Source organism: Rhincodon typus, chromosome 35, assembly GCF_021869965.1.
Source record: "Rhincodon typus isolate 14 chromosome 35, sRhiTyp1.1, whole genome shotgun sequence".
Taxonomy (NCBI): Eukaryota; Metazoa; Chordata; class Chondrichthyes; order Orectolobiformes; family Rhincodontidae; genus Rhincodon; species Rhincodon typus.
The window spans coordinates 19,376,036-19,384,810 of record NC_063366.1 but is presented as its reverse complement, the minus strand read 5'-3'; the positions used below and the strand labels follow the sequence as shown (position 1 = coordinate 19,384,810).

Below are 8,775 nucleotides of genomic sequence, written 5' to 3'. Positions count from 1 at the left end.
TAAGGAGGAATGCAAAGACTGTAAAGTTGAGAGAAGGTTAAATCAGCTGATTACGTAAATGAAGAGATTATTTTGCTAGGAAAGGTCAAACAGATTGGACTGATACCAATAGAATAACTTCTTTTAACTCATTCATGACATGTAGGTGGGATTGGCTGAGCAGGCAATTAATGCCCATCCCTGACATCTTGGAAGGGCAGTTAAAATTCAACTGCATTGCTGTAGGTCTGGAGGCACATGTGAGTCAGACTATGAGAAGATGATAGAGTTCCTTTCTCCAAAGTGAGAAAAATTGGTCAATATTAGTTATTTTCTTTCAATAATTCCAATTTTTATGGAATTAAGATTCCACCAGCTGCCATGATGGGATTCAAACCCACACTTCCAGAATATTGGCCTGGGACCCTGGATTACAATTCCAGCAACTTTACCACTACACCACTGCCTTCTCATAAGAACGAGAAGTGATCTTGAAGATATGTAGGTCATGTAGATGTTTAGAACTGGGGGCCAAAGTTACAAAATAATTGGTCTACCACTAAAGATGGAGTTGAAGACGAATTTCTTCTGAGGGTCATTCGTCTTTGGAGTTCTCTTCCACCGATATCAAAGGAGGCAGTTGAATACACTCAAGGCTGAGGGAATCAAAGGTTGGGGGAAGTTGGGCAGAAAAGTGAGGCAATTAAATTTGGGGCATGCTCTCCACCTATCCTCTCCTCTATCCCTCTTCTATCCGCCTCCCACTCTCTCCCTATTTATTACAAAACCCCCTTCCCCTCCCCCTTTTCTGATGAAGGGTCTAGACCCGAAACGTCAGCCTCTCTGCTCCTATGATGCTGCTTGGCCTGCTGTGTTCATCCAGCCCTGCACCTTGTTGTCTCGGATTCTCCAGCATCTGCAGTTCCTACTATCTCAGAATGAGAGGAGTGCTTGATTCAGAATGGATTGTGAGGCTGCAGGGCATAATACAGATAAGGAGAGGTGAGGCCATGAAGAGATTTAAAGTCAGGGTTGGGAATTTAAGCAGAAGCCAATGTTGATCAGCGAGCAGAGGGGTGATAGGGAAATGGGACATGCTGTGAACTAAGATGCGGTGGCAGAATCTTGGATGATCTTGCGTTCACTGAGGGTGGAAAGTAGGAGGCCAGTCAGGAGTAAATTCGAATAGTTGAAGCTACAGGTAACAAAGTCATGAATGAGAGTTTCAGCAGTAGAATAGTAGTGGGCTGAAAACCTCCACCCCACCCAACCCCATGGCAACAGCCTTCCAACTCCCCCAACTATGTGACAGCCTCACATTTCTCCTGAAAATTGATGCCAGGCAGTAAATAGCCCTTAAAGTGGTCTTGGCAACTTCAAGCGCCTCATTTACAGTAAGGCCAAGAAGGCAGGTTGACCCAGGCCTCTACCATCCCACCTAAAATTCCTTGTGGGAGACCATCAGGAAGGTGATCAGAGGAATTTTAGAATGCCTCCCCTCACAAACCCACTGACAGAGGACTGTAAAACCTGACCTTCTGTTTCCTGTTCAGCTTGCACATTGTCTCTTTACTTATCTGGGAGTCAACATCCATGTGTAACCAATCAAGCCAGGTGAGCACGTTATGTTCCCAGTTTCTCATAATGAAACACAGAACAATGGAACCCCACACACAGCCTTGAGGCGCAAGTCACTGAAAACCAGGTCCACTGGGCTGGACAGTTGATTGTATGCTTGGCACCAGATTCCCAAAGCAACTGTTGTACTCAAAATTGGTTGCAGTCGAAGACTCCCAGGAGGCCAATGGGTACGGTTTAGTCCTCGTTGTCCTCATTGCAATCCTGAGGAGATATGACTCATGGGAGTCCTTGGCGTGTGACCAACTGAAATGGAGAAGGTGCTCCCACCAGGGCACTAAACACAGTGGGAGACTTTATTGGCGACAGGCCAAGGCAAAGTCAAGGAGTTGGAGGAAGCGTATTATCGTTCAACCCACTGAGCCGACACATCAACATCACCTTTCCACGAGGCAAAGTCTCACATGAGATTTACAACCATCTCAGTACTTACAGAACTATAATGGAAACAAGTCTTCCTCAATCCAAGGGGATTGCTTAAAGGGAATCTGCAACATGATTGGAATTCTGTTATCACAGCTGAAGACATATTGGCTTCACATACACATCCCTACAGCACAAACGTGCAATTTCAGACATTATTTCCAAATTTAGGAATACTTGTATCACACACACATATTTTATGTTCTCCCCATGTAATATTTGGGTTGATATTATCATCAAAGACTTATTTCTGACCACTTGCCAACTTCTGGGACATCTAACATCCTTCTAAAGAAATTTATTTAGTCATTTGGAAGAATTGGAGACGTAGGGAAAAATCTGGGAAATAGGATTCAGGTAGACAGTCATCTCTTAGTGCAAGTGGTTTGTGTACATTACAGAATGTTTTCTTTCATAATTATGCTCATTCCAACCATGCTTCAGGCTCCCAAACGTGCTGATGGATCATTATTTACTGGGAAATATTTGCAAACAAGGATTTCATGTACTTATAAAGGTTATTTCAACTATATTTTACAAGACAAGCCAAAAGAAATATATGCTAGTGTACATTTAATTGCACCAAACTGGTGAAGAAAGGGAAATAAATCAGTAAACACCAACAATCACCTATTCTTCTTGCTCATAGACGTAATATTTCCTCAGAAAGGCTCTTAATCTATGACATGTTCAGGTATTTTCACCACATCACTGATAATATGTATGTATAGTAAGTATTAAGTCAGGACTTCATAGTAACATGGTTTCTCTCTCTCCTTTCATCTCTTTCTCTCTGTCAATCGTTTGTTTGTCCTCCTCCCTCATTGTACATCTCTACATCTGTCTGCCCCTCTTCCTATTGATCTCTGTGCCTCACTATCTTTTTCTGTCTCTTTCACTTTTCTGTCTCTTTTACCCTGTTTCCTACATACTCTACGTCTCACTCACCTTCCTCTCTGTCTCTTTCTGACTGGCTCTGTTTTCTCCTGTTTCTCAATCCCTCTCATTCTCTCCACATAGACTATTTCTGTCCCTATTACTATCTTTCCTGCTCGAATTTCCTCTCTATACCTCTCACAGTTCCTCATTTTCTTTTGTCTCTCTCCCTCTCCACTCTCTCACTCGGTGCCTTTTTTTTGTCTCCTGTTCTCATTCCTTCTCTATTTCTGCCTGTCTAATTTTCTTTATGCATGCCATCTTTCTTTCTATCTCTACCGAGCTCTTTTCTCTCTCATGTCTATATTCTCCCCCTCTGTCAATGAAATTGAATTTTGGGTAAGGTGTAGAATTAGGCAGATGATTCAATGGCCCCTTCCATTGCCCTCTGTTCCTTTTGCAGCCAACCAGAAACAAAATGAGAGAGAGAGACATTAAAAAAAACTGCAGCACAATGGGGTTAAAATTGTTACAGCGATAGTAGGAACTGCTGATGCTGGAGAATCTCAGATAACAGGGTGTAGAGCTGGATGAACACAGCAGGCCAATGCTGCTTGGCCTGCTGTGTTCATCCAGCTCTACACACTGTTATCTGCAGCACAATGGATTTTTTTAAAAGCATGGAACAGAATAAGTGTGCAGGTGCAGCAAGCAATTAAGAAGGCAAACGGAATTTTTATTTCTAGATGGTTGGATTTTGAAAATAAGGAAGTCTTACAACTTAACAGGGTGTGGGTGAGGCTGCAGCGGGAGCTCTGGGACAGAGTGGATGTGCTGGCATTCAAGGCAGCTTTCTTTGATATTCACGAGACCAATACCTGAATGAAGGCACTGACTTATTCAGAATGGCTAAACAGGTTGGAGCTTTGTTCATTAACGTTTAGAAGAATGAGAGGTGATCCTATTAAAAGATACAAGATTCTGAGGAAGATTGACAAAATGAGAAGATGTGGGGAAATCTCAAACTAGGGCACGTAGTTTTGAATAAGAAGACACTCATTTGAACCTGAGATGCAAAGTAATTTCTTCGCCCAGAGGGTAGTGAATGCCTGGAATTCCTGATGCAAGATTTGTGGAGACTAGATCGCTTTGATTATTTAAAGAGGCTTTTGAAATATCAAGGAATTGAGGGCAACGATGAGCTGACACTGAAGGGGAGTTGAGGCCTGGGCCAGATCAGCCATGAATTTATTGAATGGTGGGCCAGCCTCGAAGGGCCGAGAAGCCTACTCCTGCTCCTTATGTCCTATACCCCAAATGCGTGCTTGTGAAGGCTGTTTGTCTTGATCAGTGAAGTCAAGGTAAAATCTTGCACTTGGCACTGTTGACAAGGTGGGCCTTTGCTGTGTGCTTGCTCCATTGGTAGCCACACTCATGTCTAAACTTATCAAATTAAGTACATGATTAAACTGCTCTTCAAATCTGTCAGGAGAACAAGAGAGAATGAGCAGTTGGATCAATACAAACTGATCAGAGAGTCGGCTTGGATTTTGAAATGCCAGGTCATAGCCACAGACCCAGTTGAATTTGTGGAGAATTAGGTCCTGTTCTGCAGGACTCCAGAACTAGGGGACAGTTTAAGAAATCTCCCTTTGAAGATGGAGGGGGAGGTGAATTTTTCACCCTTTTCTCTCTCTCTCAAGTCAATGAAATTCAATTCCCCAAAAAGTATTGAGGCGTCATTAAATTTATTCAAGACCAGGTTAGGTAGACTTTTCATAGCCCAGGGCTATGAGGACAGACAGAAAATGTCCACAACCAGATCAGCCATGGTCTTATCAAATGATGGTGTAGGACGAAAGGATTGAACAATCTAATCCTTCTCCTAAGTCACAATCCAACATTCCAAGAATGTAACCCAAATGCTGCATTGGGGCATGTCTATATATTATTGATATGGAGTTCCCGAAGACATTCAATGAGGTTCCATTGTGAGAGACTGTTCACAAAAATTAAAGCATATGAAACTGGAGATAATCTATTGACACACAGGGAAATAGCTACAAGGTAGATTGCAAAGATGGGAGATAATGGTATATATTTTAATTGTCAGGAAATTTCCTGGTGTACTCCCAAGGATAAAACAGTGTGGAGCTGGAGGAACACAGCAGGCCAGGCAGCATCAGAGGAGCTGGAAAGCTGATGTTTCAGGTCAGGACACTTCTTCAGAAAATCCCAGGGATCACTGTTTTTCACCATGTATGTAAATAGCCCAGGAGAAAGAATGAAGAAACGATATATGCAAGTGACACCATCTTCGGTAGAATGGTCAATGATGCAGATGGGAGGGGAAAGTTGCAGATACAGCGACCGATTTAATGTGCGGGCAAAACTACGGCAGATGGAGATGTGGAAAAGATCAGAATATTTTCTAAACGGCAAGAAGCAAGGAACTGTGGATGAACGGAGATTTAGAAGGCCCAACTACAGAAAATACTTCAAAAATATTCATAAACAGGTACAAATAAAATCAAGAAAGCTAATGGAATGTTGGCCTTTGTCTGAAAGCGAACTCGGTTATGAATGGCAGTATGTAGATGCATTAAAACTCAGGATGGACTCCATCTGGAGTAACTGTATTCAGTTGTTCACCGCATCTCAGGAAGGAACTAGTAGCCTTGGAGGAGATGCAGTGCAGACTCACAAGAATTATTTCATAACCTGGAATATTTCATAACCTGGAATACTTAAATAGAAGAGACTGCAGAATGCTGAGGCACAGAGGGACCTCTGTTTTGAAGAAGGGTCATTGGACTCAAACTGTTAACTCTGATTTCTCTGCACAAATGCTGCCAGACCTGCTGCATTTTTCCTGCGATTTCAGTTTTTGTTTCTGATTTCCAGAATCGGCAGTTCTTTCATTTTTTGTTGAGAGATCTGTAAGTGTCCTTATAAATGATTAACAAAACGTCAGCATGCAGGCACAGTAAAAAAAACTAGGAAGGCAAAGGAAATTTTGACTCTTATTGCAAGAATATAACATATAAATGTTGGGAAGTCTTGCTACAACTGTGCAAGATAATGGTGACATTTCATCTAGAAGACAGTGTATAAAATTTATCTCCTTAATTACTGCATTGGAAGCAGTTCAGTACTAGTTCACTGGGCTTGATCCCTGGGATAAAGGGGATATCTCATAAGAAAACGTTGAGCAGGTTGAACCAATACTCATTGGCATTTCGAAAAATAAGAAGTGATCTAATTAAAACATAAATGATTCTGAAGGGGGTTTGCAGGGTAGATGCTGAGAGGATGTTTCACCTGGTGGATCCGGGGGCAGAGTTCCAAACTAAGAAGGAGCAGAGCATTTTGGACGGAGGTACGGAGGAATTTCCCCTCTCGGTGGGTCTGCGGCATTTGGAATTCTCTACCCCAGAGCAGGTAGATCATTGAATCTGTTTGAGGTCAGGCTAGTCATATTTTTGATTGATAAGGGAGTTAAGGGTCATAGGGGAACAAGGTTAGTAAAGTTGAGACCATGGTCTTATTTATTGATTAAGGTAGTTCGAATGATCCACTGCTGATGATATTATACCAGGACTGAAAAGGTCCAAACACAAGGAGACATTGCAGAGACTAGGTTTTTTATTGGCTTGAGTCAATAATGTTGAGGGCTGATATTTTTGAGATGTTTGAACTGATTAAAATATTCAGCAGGGTAAACAGAGAACTCAGACCCACTAATGGATGAGTCCAGGAAATGAGGGCAATTGGTTTAAAACTAGAGCCAGGTCCTCAGGGAAGATGTCACGAAGCACTTGATCACACAAGGGGTAGTGATAAATCTGGAACACACCCCAGTTCAAGATTGGAACAACTAAGACTGATAGATTTTTCATGAGGTAAGGTTACTGAGGCTTGCGGAACTGAGGTGGAGGGATGGCATTAAGGTAGAGACCAACCATGATCCAATTAAGGGGCAGAATGGCCTCCTCCTGTCCTTAATCTATGAATGTCATAACTTTGCCAAGTCTCTCTTTCAACCATGGCAACACTTTGAATAAGTTGAGGTGGAAGTCTCGGGCATGTCTCTTGTCTGGGTTCACAGTATCGCACACATTAATAACTCCCCAACTTACAACGCCCACCTGTAGAATATAGGAAAACACATGTTAGAATTACACACTGAAACCGCATATTATACAAAATCACAGCATTGTTACAGATTAGGAAGTGGTCATTTGGCCCGTTGTATCAGTACGAGCTCTCCAAGTGAGCAGTTTCCTAAGTGCCATTACCTGCATTTTTCCCATTAGCTCTGCATGTGGTTCTTTTTCAAAAAAATAAGCTAATTCTCTTTGAAATGAATGTGCCTCCTCCACCACAATTTCAGAGCACTCCAGATGCTGTTAACCACTCATTGCATCATAAAGTTCCTCCTCGTTTCTTGCTTCATTTATTTGCAAATTACCTTAAATCTGTGTTTTCTCCTCAAATCTTCCACAAATTGGAGCAGTCTATGTCATCCTGCAGCCATGTCTTTGTAATTGTTACTATAGTGATTGTAACAAGGTCAGCCAGCTGTGCCTCACAGAATATGAGTTCCATGATTGGACTAAATTAACAGCCCCAATCAAGGAGCCCTGGCTGACATAAAAAAGGTCATGCCCTGACCCTGCATGAGGCAGCATTATGGTCAAGGAGTGCACATTTGTAAATAAAGGATGACTTGGTGACAGGATACTGGCCTCTGTAGAGTTATTTCAGGTACAAGATCATATTTATTTCTTTTTAAGCTCTCAGTTAATCTGTTTTGTTTTGAATGAGTTTATTCAGATATAGAGCCTTTAATACAGTCCGTTTCTTATTCCTGCAACATCCAATCTTACCTTTTGATTTAATTTTAGATTTGTCCTCTCTATCCCTTCCTGTTAAGGTCTGTTCATCATTTTCCATATAAACTACCTTTCTCTCTTGCCTTGACTTTACTCTTTGATTTTAAAATCTTCTGAAATTTGATCCATTGCCCTCACTTATTACAACACACAAACATATCCCTAAAGGGAAACAAAGAATCTGCAGGAACTGTAAAACACACCTGAATGAATCGTCGTTTTTTCTCCACATATAAGGCACCCCCCGAGTCACCTGCAAATCAATATGGCAAGATGTGACTAAACACAGTCATTTTTTTTTAAAGAAATTGAAACATTGAATTGAAGATCCTTACAACACTTTTGTATCTGTGCTGGTTCTATGAAAGAGTCATCCAACTTTGCTGTCACTCTCTTGTCTTTTCCTATATCCACAAAAATTGCCCATTCAAGTGTTTATTCAATTCCCCCTTTTGAAAATTATGAGTGAATCTGCTTGCACTGCCCTTTCAAGCAGCACTTTCCAGATCACAGTTCATAGATAGAAAAACATTCTCCTCGAGTTCTTGCTAATTATTTAAACTTGTATTCTCTGGTTGCCAGTGGAAATAATTTCTTCCTGATGGTTGATCCTTCACACAAATACACAAGCACCAATACAGAGGCACAGATATAAGCACACTCACGGAAATACAAATAGACACACATGCAGACACAAAGGTGGCAGTCACACATGCAAGCACATTCACTATAAATACCTAAATGGCCACACCCAGAGAGGCATATGCATACATAAGCATACAGGCACACGTATACAGACAAATACACAGCAACAGAGACACCCAAAAAACAGAGGCAAGTACCCAAATGCACAAAAGCACATGCGCAGATATACATGCAGAAACATACAGAAATAGACACAGAGTCACAAACAGACACACAATAAAACAGTCAAAGTGCTGAGGTTAAATTACTGAGCCATATA

At 41.5% G+C, this 8,775-nt stretch overlaps 1 protein-coding gene across 1 annotated transcript in view; it reads right to left on the bottom strand.

The window, feature by feature from the left end:
* Window positions 1-5,920: 5,920 nt before the first annotated feature.
* LOC109921430 (complement factor B-like) overlaps window positions 5,921-8,775 on the bottom strand; it is a 44,128-nt gene continuing 41,273 nt past the window's right edge. Inside the window, exons 17-18 of the mRNA XM_020521468.2 lie at window positions 8,015-8,064; window positions 5,921-7,064 (exon numbers count right to left, since the gene is read on the bottom strand). Of these exons, the coding sequence (XP_020377057.1) occupies window positions 6,918-7,064; window positions 8,015-8,064 (197 nt within the window). The 3' untranslated portion in view covers window positions 5,921-6,917. The remainder of the gene's footprint in view (window positions 7,065-8,014; window positions 8,065-8,775) is intronic.